Below are 25,640 nucleotides of genomic sequence, written 5' to 3' on the forward strand. Positions count from 1 at the left end.
GAGCTGAGAAGGCGGAAGCAGCGGCGGCCGCGGCTGGGGCTGAGGCTCCGGCCGTCGGCGGACGCAGCAGCCGCGGCCCACGAACCGGGAGTTTGGCGTCGGAGCCACTTGGTCTCGGAATGCCGTGTATGTAGGCGACGCGGCGCAGCCCGGGGGAGCCTTCCCAGTTGGTTGTGAAGTCGCAGCGTATACGATCGGTGAGTGAGAGGCTTCGAACTAGAGTTCCGGCGGCCGCGGGCCCGGGAGAGTCGCCCCCGGTTCCCCACGGAACAGGGACCTGTCGCCGCGAGCCCTCGCTTCCCACAGACAGGACTGGCCATCCCCACGTCCTCCCTTGGGTCCGGAACTCCGCCCCCTGTCCCCTCTCGTCTGGGTAGCCCTGGGACCCCCTGTCTCAGCACAAAGCCACCTCTGTCCCTGTCGCCTGACAGGTACAGGATGCGCCCGCAGTCCTCCCACGAGCCGGAGGCGCCCTCCGTGCCCTCCCCGGGACTGCGGGTCTCCCCTGCTCTAGCCCCACAGGTCCTGAACCCGCCCCTGGTTTAGGAGCCTCTCCTGGCGTTTCTGTCGCCTTCCGGCACGGCATCCCTCTCCCCAGCCCTTCTCTTCCTCACCTGGTGTTTTCCCCTTTCCGGGGAAGGAAATCGCCTGCTGGGTTTTCCCGTCCCTTCCAGCTTAAATTAAAAAGAAAAGAAAAGAAAAAATCCCTTCAAACTCCCAGAGTGCAGGGGGAAAACTTTTTGTGTGCCCTTTTAAATTCGAGAGCGGTTCTAACCTAAGCAGCAAGTTTAAAAAAAAAAAAAAAAAAAGTACGCTGACACCAGTGACCTCCCCACCCCTGCGCTCTCTGGATTGTTCCAGACGCCGTGTTGCTAAAGCTGTTCCTAGTATTTGGCTTCAGGGGAACTCCGGATGAGACTTAGATTGTCTTTGTGTGTGAACAGAAAGCACCTACCGCTTGGATGTATAGGATTTGCTTGTTTTCTGAGAGTAGTCGGCTAGCCTGCGACACACGTCTAGAAACGAGAACAACTTGTCACAGCCGAAGTATATATAGGCTTTGAGACTTGAGCTGCTGGCATTTTATACCTCCTTTGAGGATGCCGGGGTGGGGAGAGCTCTCTTTGGTTTTTGAGGTGGAGGGTAAAGAGGTGTCATGTGACTCGAGGAAAGTGTTTGAACCAGTGGCTTAGCCACATGATGGATACAAGAATCATATTTGCGTTTCAGCCTTGATGCCCTGTATATACTATTTCAGTATTATAGCCCTGTTTTTCTTGATATCTGCTCCTCGTCGATTTTGGTCACTTGACTTGTATAAGAGAGGGTCCAAATTCTTGGGTTTTAGAGAAGCAAACAATCTCTGAGTAAGGAAAAGATCCTTGAATTTGAGTTCAAAGGTAAATTACATCAATCGAATGTTTGTATTATTTCTTAACCATTGTAACACATTTTCGGGTCTTTGTATTTTAAGAATGGATTTTTAAGTATTTGGTAAATAGTTGCTGTTAGTAAAGTTTGGGTTTCTTTATTATTATTATTATTATTACATAATTATTTAGTGTGTGTGTGTGTGTGTGTGTGTGTGTGTGTGTAGGCCTTCTTCCATAGGCTTGCCTATGGAGGTCACAGGACGATCGGTGGGCCCCATCTAGTGAGCCCGTTATAGTAAAGAATTAAAGGTAACTTGTCAGTATTGTATTTTCTCCTACATAGTTTTGATTTATGAGTTATATGTTATTTATATATGCACTCCAGCTGACTTAGAATGTGTAGGCAGGGCATTTGACAGCATTGTCTCTGAATTATAAACTCTACCTAGATAGAGATCTGTAGATAGAAGCCAAGGCTTCTGACAAGGCTGATTTTCTTTTTAATGCACTGTGTAGTTGAGATAGGTTGGTAACGGTTACCTCCACGGCGTTTCGTTAAAGCCTGCCTTACTAGATTGTAAGGGGCAAACAACTGCAGTCATGAAGGACCAGATTAAAGAAAGACTTGAATTTCATTCTGCCCCTTCTGTTCATGGAGAGAGCCACCTAAACAAGCTCTTTTTTAAAAAGCTGTGAGAAATATTTATACCAAAACATATGAACTTATTTTAGTGACTTTGGATCCCAATTTTGTAGCATCTCATAAAGGGACTCCCCAGAGCATAATGTTTCTACACACACTGTTCTTACCTTATGTCCTTACCTCTGTAACTGTGTCCGCTCAGTCCTCCTTCTTCTCGTTAATGAAGACAGCCAATAAGACCTCAGAGAAAGGCGGGACTTAGTGAGCTCTTCCCCAACCCCTGAAGATGTTCCCCAACTTGGCAGTATTAAGGAGAGAATCTTTATCCTTTCAATTGATTTATTTATGTTTATTTGTGTAGGGGTGTGTGTGTGTGTGTGTGTGTGTGTGTGTGTGTGTGTATGCCTCATGAGTGTAGCCCACGAAAACCAGAAGGTGTCAGATCCCTTGGAGCTGAAGGGATAGTTGGTAATAAGCCTTCTGACATGGATGCTTTCATGGAAACTTGGGTCTTCTGGAAGAGCTACAGTTGTTCTTAGCTGCTGGGGTGTCTCAGCAGCTCCCAAGGAGGGATCCTGAGCAGGTAATGATAGCTACTGAGAGAGCTAAGAATACAGTAGGCGTGTGAGTCCCAGAAGACAGCGGTCCCCGTCACACCTTCCTGTGATCTTGCCACTCCTTGGTCCATGAATGCTTGTATAGGTTTTGGGTTGGCTTTGTTTGTTTTTGAGACAGGGTTTCTCTGTGTAGCCCTGGCTGTCCTGGAACCTCTCTATAGACCAGGCTGACCTCAAACTCAGAAATTTGACTGCCTCTGTCTCTCCAGTGCTGGGATTAAACTTGTGAGCCACCACTGCCTCCTGCTTGTCTATGTTTTTTCAGAGTGCACTTACAGCCCGGTATGGTAGCTCACGCCTTTAATCCCAGCACTGGAGGCAGAAGCAAGTGGATCTCTCTGAGTTTGAGGCTAGCCTGGTGTACAGAATGAGTTCCAGGACAGCTAGGACTGCACAGAGAAACCCTGTTGGGGAAGGAGAGGGTAAGTGCACTCCTTCAGTGGAAATTGTTGCTGTTAGGCATGTTTTCCTAGAAATATGTGGTTCATAAAAGTTCTCTTTAAATCAGATGACAGTCAAATCTTGACCTGAACAGCAAGAAAGCAGTATAGAGACTGTCTGTAAGCTGAATTTTAAATTAACCATTTGGCAGGAAAGGAAGACAGAAAGTTCATTCATGCTGTCATATGGCCAACACATATGAATATGTGCTGTGCAGCTTAGTTACAAATGTAAATGTCTCAGAAGTAGCTTTACTAAGCAAAACAAAATAGTTACAAAGTTAAGAGTTTAACTGTATTGTTATCAAAGTTATATTAAATGGACATTCTTATATATGCACTGTGGGAGTGAAGATTAGAAAGTCTTTGATATACATTGGCTAAGCAACATCATGTATCAGAAATCTTTAGAATTTACATGCCCTTTCACCCAGCAATTCTGTGTCTATGACTAGAAACCATGGGTAAGGAAACAGATACAAGAGTGTGCATGAAAAGGAACATAACAAAGGATATAATCCATAACTCTATGGCATAACTCTATTTTGTCCTCAGATATGAAGGCAGTAAAGAGGATTCTACACTCAAGTCTTTGGATGAGTGTATGCCCATGCAATGCCCAGTTCTGCTGTATGTCACGGTCTCTCATTCCTTCCTGTCCCCGAGTGTGAAGCAGCCTTTCCTAGAAGCTCACATTAGAAATGGCAAGGCTTTGGGAGATAATTTCAACTTTTAAAACTTACATCAAAAATAAAGTTAAAATAGTGTGAAATCACTGGTGAGTCATTGGAGTTATATCAACTCAATATAATAATGCTGGACAACATTTAAAAGAAATAAATCTTAGATTTTTTTTTTTTTTTGTCAAAACCCAGATACACACAATGTGGTGCCTAGGTGCCTAGGCTCTGCGGTCAGGTAGACTTTGGGTTTGATGGAACTCTGTTACTGTGCTGATGACCTCTGGCATGTTTTAAGCTCCATGGTTTTCACTCTGCTAAGTGAGAACTGTACTGGGTAAAATGTCTGAAAATAATAACTTGTTCTGATTGTCAGGTACAGCTCTCAGTGCTGAGTGCCTATTAACATATGTAATCCTTGCAGGAACTCTCAGGTGGAACAAGAGAGGAAACTAACGCAGAAAAGGATTATGCACTCTGTCCAAGTACTGACCAAGTGACTGAGAAAGGCCTACCAGGCTGTCCAGCCTAGCCTGAGCTCTGTGCTGCGCCACAGTACTGCCCATGCAGCCAGAGCACTGCCACCTTTAGGCTTTGGTTTTGTGGTTTTGTTTGTTTGTTTGTTTAAGATTTATTTTATTTTTAATTATTTGTATGTGTGTTTACATACATGTGAGTTCAGGTGCTTATAAATGCCAGTTCCCTTTGAGTCAGAGTCACAAGTGGCTGTTAGCCACCCAACATGGATGAAGGTATGAAACTCAGGTCTCCTGGAAGAGCAGGAGCTCTTAACCACTGAGCCAACCTTCAGCCCCTTCTGCTTCTTTGTAGGTGCCTATCAGATAGGGATCGAAAGACTTGCAGCTTATAGGAAGGTGTACGTTGTTAGTGGTGGAGAGCCATGAGCACCCATCTTTATTTCCAGTTCAGGAGATTGAACCTAGAGCCTCACATTGCAGGCGAGGCCTACCTCTGGGCCGTTTCACTAGCCTCCTTTTGACTGTTTTGAAGCAGGGTCTCACTATGTTGTCTAGGCTTGTCTAGAATTCTCTGTTCCCCTGGCTCAGGTTCCCTAGAAGTTGGGATAATAGACCTGTCCCCACTAGACCCAACTAAGAATTTCTTTCTTTTTATTATTATTGTTAGGGGGTTTTGTTATTTAATACATTTATGTATTGCTGGGTGAGAGGGGGGTAGATGTCATATGTATGGAGGTCCGAGGACAACTTGTGGGTTCCAGGGATTGAACTCAGGTGGTCAGGTTTCGAGGCAAGCATCTTTACCCACTGAGCCATCTCAGGGATCTGGTAGCTGCTGTTTAATCCTCCATTTGGCATAGTGGAAGAAAGAATTTTTGTATAGACAGGCATGGAGGTAATTGTCTGCCATATTGACTAGAGGTTTGAATTCTGCTTCAAGAATTAGAGTTTATGTTAGGGATTTTCCTCAAAGATAATTAGCTAAGCTAAAGACATGGTTGGTCACGTATGTAAGATAGCAGTTTAGAATTTGAAGGCATCCATCTGCCCCTGGCTTTCCATAGGCAAAGAGACCTCACATGTTTTTCCAGTCATTAGTAATACAACATCTGACCTGGCTGAAGGCAGAGGGAGACAAGCGTACACTTTTAAATTCCGCTCTTTCTATAGAATAGAAATCACCTGACTGGGCATTTAGAAATCCACATGGCATTTTAGATACAGAAAAAGTAAGTTGCCAGTGGTTCCAGCTAGTTGCCCGGGTCACATTCCCACAACTGACTGGTGTGTGGTCACTTGGCTCCCTGCCGTCTGTACCGGTCCCTTCAGTTCAGAGCCCCTAAAGGACCTTCAGTGATATAAAGAACTGGCTCAGGGCTGGAGAGGTAGCTCAGCAGCTAAAGGCTCAGCTTGCAGCCACATCTCAGTAGATGTCTAGTAAACATCGACTGTTGTGTGGAAAATCTTTGGCTAAGGGCTGGGCAGGACAGTAATCTCAGTCCCTGTAAACCGATGACAGAGGAAGGTATTATATTTGAAGTGCTTCACTGTTCAACCTTCTGTTGCTGCAATAGACCACAAACTTTCCTTGAAGGATCTACGTAGTCATCTTTGTAGTCTGCATAGGTGATTCATAAACATCTTGAAGGAGGGAAAGAGATAATTTACCATGAAGTTGTAGTCATGCAATAAAGCTCAAAACACTTAAAGCTATTTTGTAAATAACATTGAAACATGATGGTGAACTATGAGGTGGCTATATTAAACGGTATATTTGCATGCTAAAGCGTTTTGTCATTGTTTTTCTTGTTGCTGTGTTTGAAGATCGACTGACAACAAAGCTACTATGAGTCTCTTAAACTGTGAGAACAGCTGCGGGTCCAGCCAGTCGTCCAGTGACTGCTGCGCTGCCATGGCCGCCTCCTGCAGCGCTGCAGTGAAAGATGACAGCGTGAGTGCCAACACCGGGAACCTCTCCAGCTCCTTCATGGAGGAGATCCAGGGCTACGATGTGGAGTTTGACCCACCTCTGGAGAGCAAGTATGAGTGCCCCATCTGCTTGATGGCTTTACGGGAAGCAGTGCAAACACCATGTGGCCACAGGTTCTGCAAAGCCTGCATCATCAAATCCATAAGGTATTTGATTTTAAGAAAGCATGGTGCCCTACAGCAACCAAATGTAAAGAGCATGTTAGAAACAGGCCATCCCAAGAATAGGCAGACAGAAAACACTGGTCAGGAACACAGCAGAATGGACAGAAACCTGAGGCAGTTGGGGTCCTATCCCAGTTTGTACTACCGGTATGAACTGAGGCTTCTGTGTCTTCCCACCCAGCCTCCAGGAAAACTGCAAAGTACATAGCGACTTCTGCCTCAAGCAGTTCTATTGCAGACTAGGAGAGGATTCTATGTTTCATGAAAGTAATATTTCTAATTTGCCTTAAACTCGGCTACTGGTGCAGTGGTTCTCAGCCTATATGATTGCAACCCCTTTGGAAGCCAGACAACCCTTTCAGAGGGGTTGCAGATCAGATATTCTGCATGTCAGATATTTACATTATAGTTCATAACAATAGCAAAATTACAGTTTTGAAGTAGCACCAGAAGTAATTTTGTGGGCACGGGGGTCACCAGAACACAAGGAACTGACTGTATTAAAGAGTCTCAGCATTAGGGAGGTTGAGAACCACTCTCTGAGAAGCCCAACCAGATGAGGAATGCTGATTCTGTGAGCGATTATATATTCTTTTATTAGATGTGGTAAATTCTGTTGCCTCCTGTCTGTGAGAAACTGTAAAATGACCAGCATTTCCATAATCTAATCCCTTTTTTCTGCTACGACCTCACCCTCCTCACCCAGCCATACATTAGTGTGCTGCCTGACATCAGCTCTCACAGGCCTCCCTCCTCCTAGCCTTGCCCTCTTCCAGTCGCATTACAGAAGCCAGATTGGCCCTGGTGTACAAGGCAAATGTCATCTCCTTGGCTCAGAACAGCCTTCATGGATTATCTGAGAGTAAAATCCATGCGTTTCATTTTCTGCCCTCTCCCAGGGCTCATGCTCCTTCCATCCCTTTCTTCGTGCTGCCCATTGTACACGTTGGGCACAGGGCTACCTTGTGAGCTGGAACACACTGATAGGTGTCCTGGCTACTCTGTACCATGGCAAGTCACAACCCTACCTGCCTTCCAGCACACCACATCTTCCTTACCACATTATACTTTTCTCATGTTCCCCCTGGCACTTTTGCCCTTAGATACCTTGTAATCAATGTGTTTTGTTTGCCTGTACAACTGGAAAGTAGATCCTTAGGTTGTTATATTGGTTTTCTCTAGTTACAAGATCAGCCCCTTCCCCACAGTAGGCGCTTACTAAGTGACTGTTTTAAGTGGATTAAACTATACAAGAGAAAAAGATCGTCCTTTGGGTCAACTAGGTCTCACCTCCTAGGCTCTGTTACCTCCACACTGACCAACAGTCTGTGATCCACAAATGGATTAATCCACTGAGGAGGTCAGAGCCCTCGTGTAGTGCCAATCACATCTCCAACCTCTGCTTCGAGCATTGCTGCATTAGAAAACAAAGTGAAATGATCCCTAAGTAGGCTAAGGCCATCTTGGGCTGCTCGGTGGTCTATACATTTTTATCTCTCAATTTCTGTACCTGAAATTCAGGTGACCATATCCATACCTGGAGCTTGAATTAAATATAGGGGAGCAACACATCTCTTCAGTTAAGGAGAAATGTATTCCCATTAAATTAGTAAGAGCTTTAGGAGATAGGGTTATTTATTTGTGTGTTTGTTTTCCAGCCATGGCACTGTTAATATTTGAGGCCAGATAATCCTTTATTGTGGCAGAATGTCCTCTCCCTGTTAGGCCATTGGTTGTGTCCTGCTATGTGTTCACTTCAGTCCAGCATGTGAGGTCTTGGTGTCTCCTGGGGCAGATCAGGCTTTAGGCTCATCCTCCTGTATATGTTTTTTAAATTAGGTGAAAATGATAGCACATGTGACATGCTGATTTCTTATAGGTAGAACTGTGCACTGTTTTACCGAGTGTCCAGGAAAGTGGCTGGTTACTTTAGAAGTCTTTGTAGCAAAAGATTTCGGAAGTTGTAGGACAGTGATATGAAAGAGACAAATTCCACAAAAGGATGTCTGAGGCTTTATTGCCCCGTTTTCTTCAAAGTTAGAAGTGGCTGTGTATTACCACCTCAGTGCCCTTAAGAACAGCTTCTAAAAAGGCATCATTCACTGCCATTCAAGAAATCAAAACAGCTCTTTGTCTAATTTCATTTTCTTGGATTATTTAAAGCTATGGGTGATAGCTGTAGGCTTCCTTTATAAAGTTCTTACTTTCTCTTAGATGTGGATGTTTTACAGATATGCTCCTGACTTTCCGTGTTTTAAAAGAATCTGATGGTTTATTATGTTTCTGTTTTCAGACTGAATATGTAGACCGGGTCGTCCAGGAGCTCCCTGGGTAGCCCAGGCTGGCCCTGAGTGCACAGAGATCCCACCCCTGGCATGCATTCTATAGTCTTAGGCAGGCCCTGGAAAGATAAATCTCTGTACTTCACTTTGATTGGTTCTGTGCTGCTTGAGAGCAGACGCCATGTCCTGTTGGAGCAGCAAAAGCAGTGTTGAACGAATGTTTCTTCACTTCATTTTTATGTCAACCAAACTATTTTATTCAATGTTTTGTGCATTGTCTAACTGGAGCCGATGTCACAATCTACAACCTGTTGGCTTCCTCAGATAGGCAGCGTGGTGCTAGCTTATATTTATTTCACAAATGAATTCATCAACTTTACTTTAGTGAGAATCCTGGCCACACAGAAATATTATGGGAATGTGCTTTTGCTTTAATCCCCGGTCTGGGGTTTGGGGGAGACTTGGGACTGTCCACAGCAGCTGACTGTGATTTGCCTCCTGCTCTAGCAGAGGCGTGCTTTTGCCAACTGCAGATACTTTCTGCGATTGTGTGACATTGGGCACGCTGGGGACTTTTTCAGAGGATATATGGGAGAGGTAGAGCGGGTGGTGGTTGGTCGTTCATGGGGATTGGTTGCAGTTTGTTAATGGTTGTGCTCAAAGAAGAAACAAAAGGAAAGAAATTAGATTCAGGGGTCACTCCCCCCCTTTCCTCTCCTTCACCTTGACTTTGTAAAATCCTGAGTTTTTCCTCCTGTCCTCGTGTTCCCAGAATGACGACTCTGTGACTCAAATATATTTATAGATACCTCAGCCATAAGCTTTGGCTGTTCCCCGTTTAGATCATAACTTAATATCCCATTTATTCTAATCTAAGTTCTGCCACATGGCTTGTTACCTCTGCTCACTTCCCATGCTTCTGACCTCGTCCATGTTCCAGGGCCAGTCCTCCCATGCTTGGCTCTATCCCAGAATCCTTTCTACCTAGTGGATGCCCACCTTCAGTTCTACCCTTTCCTATTGGTCCTAGGGTTTTTATTAACAAGTGATGCAACCATACAGTACACAAGAGATTTTTCTCTGCGCCTCCCTATCCTTTCTCTCCTATCTAGTAAGAGGGGGTAAAACAGGGATAAAGGTTGGAAAAAAGGAGAACCTACAGAGTAGCAAAGGCCAGCTACACTCTATAGTCCGCATCATTCTGGTGTTACTGTGCCACGTAATGCATTCTGTTGTTTCAGATGGAGAGCCAGCTAGTTTCCATGTGGACGATTCAGGCTACTAACTCTAAGTTCCCTAATTCTTTTAGGGATGCAGGTCACAAGTGCCCAGTTGACAATGAAATACTGCTGGAAAATCAACTGTTTCCTGACAATTTTGCAAAGCGAGAGATTCTTTCCCTGACGGTAAAGTGCCCAAATAAAGGCTGTTTGCAAAAGATGGAACTGAGACATCTCGAGGTATTAAGGGTATTTTCTAGCTGTTGTCGCAATGTCGTCTCTAGAGCATAAAGCCTTTGTTCTGTTACCTGTGTTTTGTAGACTATAGGAATTGGCTAACAGGTTCTTGCCAAATACTAACAATCTTTTCATCATTAAATGCAAAAACTTAGGGAAAAAAATTTTTTTTCTGTTTCAACTTTGTCCCAGCAATAAAAATAAGTCTTGTGTTCTTGTAAGCTTTCAGATCAGGCCATCTACAGTGTAACTGTTGAAGAGTTCCTTAATTGCAAGAATTATATTTTATTCCCATAACTTTATTTCTCTAATTTTGAATTTTTTTTAAATAAAAATGTCTTCTAGCCATCATCTCAGCATCTTGTTTCTTTCTGTTTCTGTGTTATGCAGGAAGTATGACAACCTCACACTTTCTGTGTTTCTAAACTGCACATAGTACTATTCACTAAATATTTATATAGTTAAAACTAACTGAAGCAATGAGATAATTTTCTTTTTAATTAAGGTAAATCAATTCTTTGTTGTTGTTTTTTTAACCAGAAATCAAATATGGATAATATTCTATTTGAAATAAATGTTTAGGGCATATTTGAAGTCCATTACTCTTATTTAGCTCTTTCTCTTTTATAAAAAAAAAAGATTTGTTCATTTGTGTGCACGTGCACTTATGTGCATGTTTGCGTGTGTGCAGTGCCAGTGGAGGCCAGAAGAGGTACTGGAAGCCCTGCAGTTACAGACAGTTGTTAACAGCCCAGTGTGGGTGCTGAGAACAAAATTCCGATCCTCTTGGAGAGCAAGAGTCACTTTTAGTCACTGAGCCATCTCTTCAACCCTTTTTGTGGGAGTGACCTTTTCAGCACAGTTTAAAATCTAACTTCTTTCTAAAACTTCCCTAACTGGAAGTATAAATTTGACACTTCACATTCTTTTTGATAAACTTGACATCCACAATAATTAATTGAAAATTTTCATTAAGACCTTCAGACTGTGTATGGCTAGAGAACGTGGGCTTCAGTTCCTGTTCTTACTTGGTTTCTGTTGCTGTGATTACTCTGACTGAAAGCAGTTTAGGGTAGGAAAGGGTTTGCTTGACTTAGAATTCCAGATCATAACCTGTTATTGAGGAAGTCTGCTGGCTAGCTTACAGGCCTTTGCTCAGCCAGCTTTCTTATCTAGCCCAGGACCACCTGTCCAAGGAATGGTGCCATCCTCAGTGGGCTGGGTCCTCCCACATCAGTTAATAGTCAAGACAGTCCCTCAAGTGAGATTTTGTTCTTGAGATGACTTAAGTTATATCTACTTGACAGTTAAAACTAATTCTGAAAGAAAAAAATGTTTTATTAGAAGAGATTACCTTTAGAAAAAATTTTTAGGGTTTTCAAATGCTAATCAATTATTATGCTTTATACAGGATCATCAAGTACATTGTGAATTTGCTCTAGTGAATTGTCCCCAGTGCCAACGTCCTTTCCAAAAGTGCCAGGTTAATACACACATTATTGAGGATTGTCCCAGGAGGCAGGTTTCTTGTGTAAACTGTGCTGTGTCCATGGCATATGAAGAGAAAGAGGTATGTGCTAATTTAAATCTGTTCATTGCTTTTTAAGTGCATACTTGAAAGAGTTAGCAGTACATAAGGATGTAACTACAAAAATGAATTTATATTATCAGTTTTTAAAAACTAACTTTTAAGAAAGGAATGCAGTTTCAAGGCACTCACAGTCCGTAAGTGTGGAGTTGGTATTTGCATAGCCTTACAAAGCATTTTACTCGTTACTGAGAGTAAACGGTGAACACAGCTGCCAGCAAAGGCAGCTGCTGGCTTACTTCCCTGTCTGAACTTTAATGAAGGATTCGTCATAGACAAACAAGTAGTGTGATTGCTGTGTAAGATTTCCACAGACTTGTTTCACAAAGAGTGTGAGCTTTTGCATCTGTAAGAAAGACTTCATTAAATACAGCAAAGTGTGTTCCACTGGTGCCAAGTCGGTGCTCCGTTCACTCCTCAGTATAGAACAGTATGGTTCCCCGGCAGCCTCGTGCTGGTGGAGCGGTTTTCATTCTCCTGGGATGGAAGGAGGCCAATCGGTTTCATCCTAACAGTGTTGGGTTGGGCTGACATCGAAATCCTTGCACTCGGTTATTTCCTTAAAATTTTATCCTTCTAAATTGTTCCTCGGGAAATTGAGCGTTTTCTATTTCGTATGCTGATAAAATAGTCAAAATTCAGCCAACTTGCTACTAAATATGTAAAATCTCATTCATAATTGGAACAAATTGGTGCCTTTCTCAACCTGAACACAGTGGGTGAACTTGTGAGGAAAGTTACCGATTTCTCAGCATATCAAGTAGACCAACGTTACTGGGTTCTAGAAAATGGGGCTCACCCTTCTGAGAACTCAGGCACCAAAGCCTGTTTGTTCTTTTGCTCTAACTCACTGAAAACAATTGTAATTAACTTGTTGTGCTGCTGCTAAAACTGATGCCTTTGGAGAATCCCAACATCAGCAAGTGCACTGTGTGCTAACCAGGGGTACTGCTGTGAGGTAACAAGGACCGAGCTAACTCTGTTGTGTACGCTGACACATTCTTTGAAGACCTCTGAAGACTGAGTCTCACTAGCAAAAGCCTCACATTTTAACCATACATAAGCAAAGGCCCTTCCTTCACTTGCTCATGGTGAAAAAATGACTATCTATAAAAATCAGTCTTTTTACTTTTTCAGATTTTCTCATACATTTCTTAATTCCCTCTTACAACTTAGATCCATGATCAAAGCTGTCCTCTGGCAAATATCATCTGTGAATACTGTGGTACAATCCTCATCAGAGAACAGGTAGGAATGAATCTCTTTTGCAAATCACCATTTCCTTAAGTGCTTAAACAACTGCTAAGTTTTTTAAATTGACAATTTAAATTAATAAGGTAAAATTAGTACATGTCTAGGTAATCTGCTGTTCAAAATATTATAATAATATATACTCCCTTGGTTGGGAAGCCAGGTGGTATATGCCTTTAATCTCAGCACTCAGGAGATAGGTAGATCTCTTTTGAGTTCAAGGCCAGCCTTGACCACATAATAAGTTCCAGGACTACACAGAGAGACCCTTCTCCTCCCTGCCCCACTAAAAAGGATTCCATTGGAACTCAGGGGAGTAGAGAATTGACCTAGTGTGCCCAGGGCTTGTGTGATCCCTGGCACAAACAAAGAAATGAGCAAAAAAACCTGAACCAAACAGATAATTTTAAGATCAAAATATTCAAGGTAAAGACCCCAACTTGAAGACAAAACAGACTTAGAGAGGAATGTATTTCTACACTGAAATGAGGGCCTCCTTGTCAGAGACTGGCTGAGAACAAGGAAGCAGGAGAAACTTCATCTGCTCAGTAGCTCGGCTGGCTCCTGGAGTGTGCAGAGGCCTTCCAGGACCTGTAGCATCCCCGAGCCATGGTGAGCATCATCGAAGGCAGTGATTGTAATTGGAAAGAAAAGGCTCTTAGAATTATTAATCAAAAAAGAATTCCATCCAGTTGCTATCTGTTAATGTTTAGGGAGTTTACCCACAACGGATGAATATTAATCTGTGTGTGCCCAGACAAGTCTGTAAGTGAGGAAACTCACTGACCATCTTACTTGTAGGAAGAAGCAGCAGGACCTGCCACTTGACTGTATCCCTGTATCTGACAGAAGCCATAAATGAAACATCAGAAAAGTTGTACTTTGATCCTTGCTGTGCCATTAACCCCATCTCGACCCCCAACTATGGCTCAATTTCAGATATTAGAATGGCTACTCCAGCTTGTTTCTTCATACCATTTGCTTGGAAAATTGTTTTCCAGCCTTTCATTCTGAGGTAGTGTCTATCTTTTTCTCTGAGATGAGTTTCCTGTAAGCAGCAAAATGTTGGGTCTTGTTTGTGTAGCCAGTTTGTTAGTCTATGTCTTTTTATCGGGGAGTTGAGTCCATTGATATTAAGAGATATTAAGGAAAAGTAATTGTTGTTTCCTGTTATTTTTGTTGTTAAAGTTGGCATTCTGTTCTTGTGGCTGTCTTCTTTTAGGTTTGTTGAGGGATTACCTTCTTGTTGTTTCTAGGGCGTGGTTCCTGTCCTTGTATTGGTTTTTTTCTGTTATTATCCTTTGAAGGGCTGGATTCGTGGAGAGATAATGTGTGAATTTGGTTTTGTCGTGGAATACTTTGGTTTCTCCATCTATGTTAATTGAGAGTTTGGCTGGGTATAGTAGCCTGGGCTGGAATTTGTGTTCTTCTAGTGTCTGTATAACATCCGTCCAGGATCTTCTGGCTTTCATAGTCTCTGGTGAAAAATCTGGTGTAATTCTGATAGGCTTGCCTTTATATGTTACTTGGCCTTTTTCTCTTACTGCTTTTAGTATTCTATCTTTATTTAGAGCATTTGTTGTTCTGATTATTATGTGTCGGGAGGTATTTCTTTTCTGGTCCAGTCTATTTGGAGTTCTGTAGGCTTCTTGTATGTTCATGGGCATCTCTTTCTTTAGATTTGGGAAGTTTTCTTCTATAATTTTGTTGAAGATGTTTGCTGGTCCTTTGAGTTGAAAATCTTCATTCTCATCCACTCCTATTATCCGTAGGTTTGGTCTTCTCATTGTGTCCTGTATTTCTTGGATGTTTTGAGTTAGGATCTTTTTGCATTTTACATTTTCCTTGATTGTTGTGCCGATGTTCTCTATGGAATCTTCTGCACCTGAGATTCTCTCTTCCATCTCTTGTATTCTGTTGCTGATGCTCGTATCTATGGTTCCAGATTTCTTTCCTAGGGTTTCTATCTCCAGTGTTGCCTCATTTTGGGTTTTCTTTATTGTGTCTACTTCCCTTTTTAGGTCTAGTATGGTTTTGTTCATTTCCATCATCTGTTTGGATGTGTTTTCCTGTTTTTCTTTAAGGACTTCTACCTGTTTGATTATGTTATCCTGTTTTTCTTTAACGATTTGTAACTCTTTAGCAGTGTTCTCCTGCAATTCTTTAAGGGATTTTTGTGCTTCCTCTTTACTGTCTTCTACCTGTTTACCAGTGTTCCTTTGTATTTCTCTAAGTATGTTATTAAAGTCCTTCTTGAAGTCCTCTACCATCATCAGGAGATATGCTTTTAGATCCGTGTCTAGCTTTTCCGGTGTGTTGGGGTGCCCTGGACTGGGCGAAGTGGGAGTGTTGGGTTCTGATGATGGTGAGTGGTCTTGGTTTCTGTTAGTAAGATTATTACGTTTACCTTTCGCCATCTGGTAATCTCTGGGGTTAGTTGTTGTCGTTGTCAGTGTTTAAAGATTGGAGGAGAAGCTGTGTTCCACTCACCAGCAGTCTCAAAATCCTGTGGCGGGGGTCGTGGGTAGCTGGCGGGTGTCAGCCGACCCTGCGCTCTAGCTACCCCGGTGCTGTTCAGGCCGGAAGAGGCCTGTGGCCCTACTCAGGCCGGTTTTCTGTTTCCCTAACTAATGCAGTCTCAGGTCCCGCGCGCAATTTGATTGGAGCAGAAGCTGTGTTCCACTCACCAGAAGTCTTAAGATCCTGTGGCGGGTGTTGTGGGTAGCTGGCGAGTGTCAGCCGACCCTGCGCCCTAGCTACCCCGGTGCTTTTCTCTATGGCTCAATTTCTAGTGAAACTTGGGCCTACTTTTTCTGGGCAGGCTTCTTCCTTCCCTCTTTCTGTCCTTCCTCTCCTTGCTCCTTCTCCTTCCTCTACCCTATCTTTTCTTTTTTTTTTTTCCTTTCTTTTCTTTTTCCTTTCTGTGCTGGGGCTTTACATCCAGCTTCACACAGGCTAGGCAAGTGCACTCTCCCAGCAAGCTGCCTGTCCAACCCCATGATACCTTTTCTGTCTTTGGTTGGTTGATTTGTTTTTGTTTTTGTTTTTGTTGTTTTGTTGTGTTGTTGTTGTTGGTTGTTGTTGTTGTTGTTGCTGTTGTTGTTGTTGTTGTTGTTTTGAAACAGGGTCTCTCCATTTAGCCTTAGCTTGCCTGGAACTCACTGTGTAGATCAGGCTGTTCTTGAATTTATGGGAATCTACCAGCCTCTGCCTCTGAGTGCTAGGATTAAAGGCTATGCCATCATACCTGGCTCCCTTGGTACCATTTTTAAAATATGGCCTCCTTTAATGTGTCTCACCTGAAAGAAGATATCTTTGAGCCCTCGAATCAAAGTCCCATGGTGCATATGAATGTCCTAGCAGATGCTCTAAAGAACGTCCGCAGTGCCGAGAAGAGAGCCAGATACCAGGTCCTCTGGCTGTGCTCCAAAGCCATTCATTGTTCACTTCCTAACCATGATAATGAAACATGGCTACACTGGCAAATCTGAAAGCATTGATGATCACAGAGCTGGGAAAGTCGTTGTGACCGCCCAGGCGAGTGTGGCATGATGATCAACTCTAGATTTGACAGCTCAAAGGATAGAAAATGACAGAACAATCTGTTCCCATCCTGTCAGTGTGGCTTCATTGTACTGACAACTTCACTTGGCATCGTGGACCACAAAACAAAACAAACAAACACACAGGAGTAGAAAATCCTGGGGTTCTTTTTCTAGAGATGTTAAACACTTAATAAAAGCCTCCATGGTCTGTGCTCAGGGTCAGTCCTTTTGAACCTTTCCAGCAGAATAGCAAATATCTGGCAGTGTGGATTGTGCTGACTAGTGACATGTCTCTTAAATCAACTAGGACAGTCCTGTGACCAAACCTTCACTTGAATTGAGACTGAGGCTGGTGTGCTGTATCCAGTCCAGGATGTGTGTGTCTCTACCATATAATGACCAAGTTCCCCAGCAGAACCAAAATATGCTAGGGTTTCAGAGATAAGATGATTTGTAGAAGGTTGTCAGATGAGAAGTAATGGATCTATTCAGTGGTTTTAATGAATATATGACTCATCCCTTATTAAATGGTAGAGACCACAGAGAGGGCTTTGGGTTTACCGCAGTAATTGTCAGGGTGTTTTCTTGAAAAATGCCACAAGAGGGCACCAGTTCCCTACAGTAGAAACAAATCCATTTTAAGAAATGAAGTTTAGTAAATTAGGGGATAATATTGTAAGATGTTAATATTTAATTTCTCACAGAATTGTGAAGAAGCCATATATAGTTTTGCTTAGTATAAGTTAAATTTACTTTTAAATGTACTGACATTATCTAGAACATGATATGCAGGAGAAGACATTTTTCAGCCTTCCTTTTGATTTTCAGATGCCTAATCATTATGATCTGGACTGCCCAACAGCTCCAATCCCTTGCACATTCAGTGTTTTTGGCTGTCATGAAAAGGTACGTTTTCTTTGAATGCTAGAATATGAATTTTAAAATGTATACTCAGATCTATGGCCTACTGAAGAATACTAACGAATTTTAAGTTTTTATAAAACATTTATATAAACACCGTTGGTGTAAATTACTATGAATATTGATACTATTACATACAGATACTTAGCAATGACTAAAGTATTTAAGCATGCCTGAATGAACATGTCTAAATTAAATGTCTTTTTTTTTTCATTTCTCGTGTGTGTGTGTGTGTGTGTGTGTGTGTGTGTGTGTGTGTGTGCTCACGTGTGCATGAGTGTACATCAGTATGTATGGAGGTCTGTGTGTCCCATGCATGCATGTGGAGGTCAAAGGACAGCTTATAGGAGTTGCCTTTCTCCTTCTACCATGTGATTCCCTGGTAACAAAGGGCTATCAGTCATGGTGGCATTATCCATTGTGCCATTTTAACAGCTCTGGACTGAATCTTAACAGGTGGGAAGAACAATGTTCAGGGCAGCCCTGGACCATGGTTCCGTAGTTGCTAGCACCTGCCTCTATCAGTGGCCAGTGCCTCACAGTGGCCTGGAACTCTAGCCCCAGAGGATCCTCTGGCCTCTGTCGTACCTGCATTTCCGTGTACATTCCCAAACACAGACACACATGCACACTGATAGTTTAAAATAAAAATAAAATTTTACAAAAAAAAAAATCCAAGAAGACAAGGGAAAGGGCTGCAGAGATGGCTCAGCGGTTATGAGCACTGACTGCTCTTCCAGAGGTTATGAGTTCAATTCCCAGCAACCACATGGTGGCTCACAACCATCTGTATCAGGATCCGATTGCTCACTTCTGGTGTGTCTAAAGACAGTGACAGTGGACTCATATAAATAAAACAAACAAATAAATCTTTTTTAAAAAAGACAAGGGAGAATGAGTATGGTGATTTATTAAAGTATTTTTTGTTGTTACTGTTCTGCAGTTTTCTTTTTTTTTTGTTTGTTTTTTTGTTTGTTTTTTTGGTTTTTGGGTTTTTTGTTTTGTTGTTGTTGTTGTTGTTGTTATTCAGTCCAACAATAACATGGACGACTGAAGTAGAATAAGGAAAGGGAGTATCGGAGTTTCACTAACAGTCCCCAAAATAAGGGCAGCATGAAAGTGAGGGGAGAGAGATGTAGGAGCCCAGACATATTAACAGGGAAGTCTAATAGGAAATAAGTAGATAAAGATAGGCAGAGAAAAGGCGAGACATCCAGAATGACTGGAGCCTTAGTCACTGGCTCAGAGGGAAAGACTTCAATAAAAGCAGGGAACACAGGTGGACACTGACAAAGAAAGAGATGGTGTTTCAATGGAATTGAGTCTCCTCAGTGCTGGCACATTCGAGTGGGGATGGCCCACGTGTGGCTTGGAACACTACTTCAGGAGAGTAAGAGAGGGCAAAGTGGTATTTACAGGGTGGGTGTTATAGGAAAGAGAAGCAAACAGTATTCAGAACAAGTGATGCAATGAGCGGGAAGCCCCACCCCTGTCCCCAGGGTAGCCTCAAAAGAGGGTCACCCTGTGACGTGTCCGAAAGCTCCATGTGTGTTGGTCTCGTTCTCTCTGGGGTTGCAATTACATGTTTGCTTCTCCACTCTCCTTTTAATACATACCTCACAGTTTTAAAAACTAAAATAGAATGGTAACTCATATTTAAATGTTACAAGGAAATTCTGTATTGTGTACATAGGGGGAAAACGTGACGTGTATCAAAATATTAGTAAAGACAGATAGTAGGTAGCCTGTTTTCTTTTTACTCACCTGTATTTTCTGTTTCTGTAATATAATTATGATTATCATAGAGCATTTGGGACTTGGTGATCTTAGAATACTGTGACTATGGCAGTTAGCAAGAAGTCAGCACCATAAGTGCGAGCTGAAGACTTGACAGGCAGGCTTGGGTGGTTTAAACGAAAGTGAAGACAATGATATTGGCTAAGGGAAGCATGACCCGTAGAGGTTTGCCTTGTTTGTCGAATGCAAAGATTCTATCCACTGTAATCTGAGGAGGGAAACATTAGAGGAAGAAGGAGCTTGCGGAAAAGAGACCTGGGTGTTTGTTGTCTGAGTCAGCAAAGAAAGGGGGGTGGTGTAGATGCTGCTTTGACAGGTAGGAGGGAGAATCATCAGAGTGACAGCTCAGAGTGTTCATCAGTTGGCACAATGAAATAAGAGGAGTATTTCATTGGATCAGGAGACAACAGAGAAGTGAGAACAATTTGAGGGAAATTGTGGTGCTCCTTTTCCAACCTCTTGCTGACTGGCCTGGTCCTTTTCCTCGTCCTCGGTGACGTCCCTAGCTTACGGCTTGTGCTTCTTCATTTCAGATGCAGAGGAATCACTTGGCACGACACTTGCAAGAGAATACCCAGTTGCACATGAGACTGTTGGCCCAGGCTGTTCATAATGTTAACCTTGCTTTGCGTCCGTGCGATGCCGCCTCTCCATCCCGGGGATGTCGTCCAGAGGACCCAAATTATGAGGAAACTATCAAACAGTTGGAGAGTCGCCTAGTAAGACAGGACCATCAGATCCGGGAGCTGACTGCCAAAATGGAAACTCAGAGTATGTACGTGGGCGAGCTCAAACGGACCATTCGGACCCTGGAGGACAAGGTTGCCGAAATGGAAGCACAGCAGTGTAACGGGATCTACATTTGGAAGATTGGCAACTTTGGGATGCACTTGAAATCCCAAGAAGAGGAAAGACCTGTTGTCATCCATAGCCCTGGATTCTACACAGGCAGACCTGGGTACAAGCTGTGCATGCGCCTGCACCTTCAGTTACCAACAGCTCAGCGCTGTGCAAACTATATATCCCTTTTTGTCCACACAATGCAAGGAGAATATGACAGCCACCTCCCCTGGCCCTTCCAGGGTACAATACGCCTTACAATTCTTGACCAGTCTGAAGCAGTTATAAGGCAAAACCACGAAGAGGTCATGGACGCTAAACCAGAACTGCTTGCCTTTCAGCGACCCACAATCCCACGGAACCCCAAAGGTTTTGGCTATGTAACCTTTATGCACCTGGAAGCCTTAAGACAGGGAACCTTCATTAAGGACGATACATTACTAGTGCGCTGTGAAGTCTCTACCCGCTTTGACATGGGTGGCCTTCGGAAGGAGGGTTTCCAGCCACGAAGTACTGATGCAGGGGTGTAGCGTCCATGTACTTGTGTTCAAAAACTAGGAACTATATGGGAAAACCATGCCTTCCATGCCTGGCCCCAGTAAGCAATGCTCAAACAAGCAGTGGGAGAGGTGTAAGCCTAGCAGCAGATGTCATCAGTGAGGTCACGAGCCACTTCTTACTGTTAACAAATACCTGAGGCAGTTCCCATGGGAACCTACATGTCCCCTGTATCTTCAAAGCCTCAACATTTGAAGGGCCTGTGGCTCGTCTGTCTGTCAGGGTACCCCTTCTCTGTGCTTCCATGGGCTTTTTTGTCCATGTACTTTACTGTAAAAAAGGCCAGACAGTGTGCTGCAGCTCAATCGTTTAATAAGACCGGTGCCTTAAAAACTTGAGGGGTTTTTAGGACACTGATTACTATATTAAACATGAGAATCACCACTGCCTGTGCTGGTGCCAGTAGAGAAGTTACCGCTCTGGTGTTAAGTTCTCATTTAGTTGACTCCTGTGAATTTCAGAGGCTTTAACCATGATCCCTGGAAGGCTTAAGTTCTCAAGTACTCCCTCCTCTATAGTTCACTAAGGATCCAGGGACTGGTCTAACCCTTACTTACTTAGTGTGAATGTATTGTCCACTGAACACCAAGCATCCCCCACTACTTTCCTGTTTTGAAATATGCTCCAGGCAGCCTCTTACCAGTCTGTAATACCGCGGTCATGTGCTTGCCAACTGCTGAGTGTTACTGCCATGGGACCTTTCTTGTCTGTCCAGTGCAGCTTGGTTTCCATAGCCTGTTGTACATCTTCTGTTGCTTGCAAACACAAAATCACCAGCCCGAGCGAGTGATTTAGCTCACTAGCCATTAAATGGCATCTCGTGGATGATGACAGCAACTCGCCAGGAGACTTGAGCCCTCTTAACTACCTTTTGATTTAGCTTATAAGATTAATTGAAATAAAATTGATTTTTCTCAAGGGGTTGGAGAATTGGCTCAGTGGTTAAGAGCCTTGGCTGCTCTTCCAGAGGACCCCCAGTCTGTAACTCCAGTTCCAGGGCATCTGACACCCTCATACAGACACTCATGCAGGCAAAACACCAGTGCACATAAAACTAACTAACTAACTAAATAAATAAATATTGATTTCCTCAAAACAGAATTTATTGGAACTTGGGGAATTGTAGGTACCTGAGAGATGCCTAAACCAAGGTTGGCTATCACGGTTGTGTGGACACTCAGCTTGAGTGGTGGCTTTGTCCAGCTCAGTAGAGGTTCTGATGTGTGACCCTAATGTGGAGAGGTGACAGTTGTGCTGCTGTGTATTTGTTAATGTCCTGTACATATACAATACTTTGGAGTCCAGTTCTCAGGGAGTCCTCCGACTAGTTAGAGCCTTTGTAAGGAAGCAGAGGGGGTCCTCTACTGCTGTTTACACAAGATCAGCTAAGTGTTCTGGTAATAAGAAAGGCATTCGTGTCTTCAGCTGAACCAGAGACCCGAGCAGTGCTCAGACCTGCCCTGTTTCCAGAGAACGCTCAGAGCCCTCCACCAAGGAGTCTGGTTCTCAGCTGTAGCCAGCAAGGGCCTCTTTGACCTCTTCATTTTTCCCCTGCTTCTGTCCTACCCATAAAGGTGAGGGGAAGACCTTGTCCCCTACCATTATCACAAGCTCATCACAGGTCTCTTCTGTTGGATCCAGGAAATGTGTGTCCCTTAGCTGTGCCTCCAGCAACCCTGAGCCGCTTGTAGCTGCTTCTGCCTAAGGAGCACTGCATGGTCTTATACTGTAGTTTGTTTCCCAGTGGAGAAATAAATGTGGGCTTGTTTGTTGTTTCTTTAAAGCAAGCAGTAGCTGTGTCTATATTTATTTAGAAATTGCCTGAAGAAGATTACTCAACTATTTGAAGACTTATTTTCTATATGCCTTTCTTAATTTTTTTATGTTATATGTCACCACAAAAATATCAACTCCCCAACCCCCTCTCCGTTTTTTGAAAAATGAAATGACATTTAAGAACTTCCTAATCAGATTTCTCTTTTTAAAATATCTGTATTAGAAGAACAGTCGTTTCCTGCCGTGGTTTTAAAAAAACTCTAACATCTTTTAAGGTTATTTTGCATAAGTTAAACTGTTCCCAGCTTTAAATTGTTCTTCCTATAGGGCAAGTTGGACTAGGTGCTTCTAGTATCCGAGTTGAGAAGCCCAGTGCTGAGCCACAATACTCACTAAAAGGCTTTCCCCGTAGAGGTGTGACTGCCCCTACTGCTAACATGGATGGTTCACTGCAGTTTAATGTCCATCCGCTAGAATACACCTTAGGTAGTTTTAGAACTTGCAGCATTTGGTGTTTGTAATAAGCCAACCAGTTACTTTATGTTACTCAATTGCCACGAATGCAGAGTAAAAATAATCAAGCTGACATTCAAGGTCAACACTTAGTAAGGTCAACTCAGGATCGAGTCTTAGCCTCGAAAGCTGCTTTCTTTACTTCACCACTTCCCCAACTCCTGAACATTCTCTTTGTACCAGTGGGCCTATAAGAATCCGTATAGTCCAGAGTGCATTGGCCATCTTTTCTTACCAATCTAGAACACTGCTGAATTTAAAGTTGTTTCTTCTTAGGAAAATGCCCAACTTACTATTGAAGATTTTTCCCCAAGTCATATATTTCCCTCTTAGAAATCAGGCCAGATGGTAGTTCTAGTTTGGAAGTTAGTTACAGTCCTTTGGCTGTTACCATCTCTAGCCATTCTGCTTTCTTCTAGAGAATGAAGAGGAGAAAAGTGCATTAAAGTACAAAAGGTGTTCTCTCACTCTCGGAAGATCAACTGACAGGTGTTGGATGGTCTCCAACAAGTAAATTTTGTGACCAGTATAAAGTTGAATTTGTACCAATATCAAACAAAGTCTGACCAATGTAAATTATGTGTACAATTAGACTATCTTCTCCTTAAGGAGAAGTTGCTTATTTCTGCTTTATCTAGAGTTTCCTTCATTCTCATGTGACTGGAAAACGTTTTAACTTTAACTATCGGGGTTATTCTTACTTAAGACTTTGAAGTGCTTTTCTCTCTCTTTCTGTCGTTAACACACATCTTTTCCGACTTGACTCAAATTCTCGCCATTGTCTTAACGTAAAATGTTGTTACATTTTTTTATGGGGTGTTTGGTGATTCGTTTGCTGGCTGCCTTGAGGGAGTGAACAGGGCGCGGTCAAGAGTCACTTGGTTGTCTGTTGAAATACTCTTTAAATGTCAGCATTCTCAGGGTAACTGTCATTTGTTTCAACGTTGATGTGATTGTCTGGGAAATGGATTGTTGCTTCCCAATTCCCAGAATCCAGAAAAATGAAACCAGATGTGATCAACCTGAACTTGGGACACTCGGTCACAAGCCTTGAAGTCACTCAAAAAGGACTAACTAAGCTAGTTATTTCTCTGTGCGTCCTCTGTGCCTTTGATGTTTTAAACTGCTCAACCCCACCCCCCAAAATAAAAATAAATAAATAAATAATAAAAGAAAAGAATTGTAGTTTTTCACATTGTGGAATGTGGAGAGGAACTCCTTTTCCTGTCCTGTGTATCCTCAGCGGAGCCCAGCCCTGCCTGACACAGAAGAAAAGGGTGGCCTGTTGGTCACCTGCCATTCAGAATGTAGCCCCATCTGACTCCTAAAACCCCAATTTCCTTCAGTGCAGGCTCCAGAAGAGGGCAGAGACCCCATTCTGGTCACTGCTGAACCCCTGTTTTTAGCATACTGTGCATGGGCCTGGCCAGAAGTCACAAGCTGTAATGGGAGCCAGGGTGGAAGCTGACTGGCTGCTGGGTAGCCTACTTGTGATGTAAGTCAGTTGGTAAAGTGAGAGTGTTCTTCTTTCTGCTTTTCTCCCGGGACTTTACTATTGCAGTTCTCAAACATGGAAGTGAGTTTAAAGCCCAGTGAACACCTACCACCTAGGACCTTAAGTGACATTAGGTTTGCTCTGATTTAATGCTACTATAATGTAAATTCTAATTTCTCTTTAAGACTGTTCAATCCTGAAATAATTAAACCACTTGAAGTTGTATAAAGTTCTCCTTGGAAACTTGTGATATTTTATTGTAATTTATCTTGTAGCTTCTGCTTTATGCCAACTTAAAATTTGTGGAAATGTCGTGAGGAACTTTAGTCTTACTTCTTTGTCTACAGGAGTGTTTTTATAAAGGATTTATTTGCAAGTTTCTGGTTATGTAGAATGTTACTTTATTACTTGAGATAATTCCATGGGTAAAGGTATAATTTGAGACACATTTTGCTAAATATATGATTTCAGGATTATGTTCCCTGGGAACTGAAAATGACTGATTTAACATATAGCTACTAAATTTGGAATCAGGATTGTTGCAAGGGTCTCTGTAGCCTCTATAGCCAGCAAAGTGGTAATCCTCGGGAGGCAAGAAAGCAGTTCAGTTCAGTGCAACAAAGTACTTGTTGTTGCTTCCAAGTTCAGGAGTCTGACCCTGAATGGTTTATTTTTGGCATATTTAAGCCCAGCTCACCTTGGTGAAAACTTTTTTGGTGATAATTAACCCCAGCCTGTGTATATTACAATAAAGCATACATAAATCTCTTTGAGGAGCCAAGTGAGCTAAGGAAAGATTAGATATGAACACATCAAAGCTGTATGACATGCGGGTAACACCTTCTATAATGGGTTCTATAAAGGGAGAGGGTCAGATGTGCTCAGGTACCCAAGCTAGAACAGTTTTCTCTTCCCAGCCTTCTCAATGGATAACAGGTTACACATTCCTTCTCTGGAAAGAGCATCCCTGTATCCTAACATCCCATGTCCCCTGGTGCTGATCTGTGAACACAAGGACCTCCATGCTTCCTACAGACTTTATTGCTGACTGACCACTTAAGTTCAATTTTATTTCTGATCGTTTAGCTACCTGTAAAGTGGGATCTAGGATTTGAAATTTAGATATTATGAAGTATTTAACATTATTAATGCTTAGGTCTAATTTTGGAGGTATTTTATAGACTTAGGGAGACTGCTTATTTTATAACTATGAAAAATGGTATAATAAAAT

General features: G+C 42.7%; 1 protein-coding gene and 1 long non-coding RNA gene across 3 annotated transcripts in view; one reads left to right on the forward strand and one right to left on the reverse strand.

Annotated features, from left to right (window-relative positions):
* Positions 1–25,640, forward strand: Traf6 (TNF receptor associated factor 6). 2 transcript variants are annotated; one of them, XM_029474344.1, is made up of 8 exons: positions 33–197; positions 3,629–3,851; positions 6,057–6,368; positions 9,978–10,128; positions 11,537–11,695; positions 12,890–12,961; positions 17,338–17,415; positions 19,761–21,584. In XM_029474344.1, exons 3-8 carry the CDS (start codon positions 6,079–6,081, stop codon positions 20,595–20,597), a joined length of 1,587 nt encoding a protein of 528 aa, XP_029330204.1. In that variant the 5' UTR covers positions 33–197; positions 3,629–3,851; positions 6,057–6,078; the 3' UTR covers positions 20,598–21,584. The 2 variants fall into 2 exon arrangements, with proteins under 2 accessions (XP_021012275.1, XP_029330204.1); XM_021156616.1 differs by lacking the exon at positions 3,629–3,851 and having other exon boundaries at positions 1–197; positions 19,761–25,640.
* Positions 6,335–25,640, reverse strand: part of LOC110290133 — a 30,611-nt gene continuing 11,305 nt past the window's right edge. Inside the window, exons 2-3 of the long non-coding RNA XR_003835969.1 lie at positions 7,677–7,800; positions 6,335–6,396 (exon numbers count right to left, since the gene is read on the reverse strand). This is a non-coding gene — a long non-coding RNA (uncharacterized LOC110290133). The remainder of the gene's footprint in view (positions 6,397–7,676; positions 7,801–25,640) is intronic.

This window comes from Mus caroli, chromosome 2, assembly GCF_900094665.2.
Source record: "Mus caroli chromosome 2, CAROLI_EIJ_v1.1, whole genome shotgun sequence".
Taxonomy (NCBI): Eukaryota; Metazoa; Chordata; class Mammalia; order Rodentia; family Muridae; genus Mus; species Mus caroli.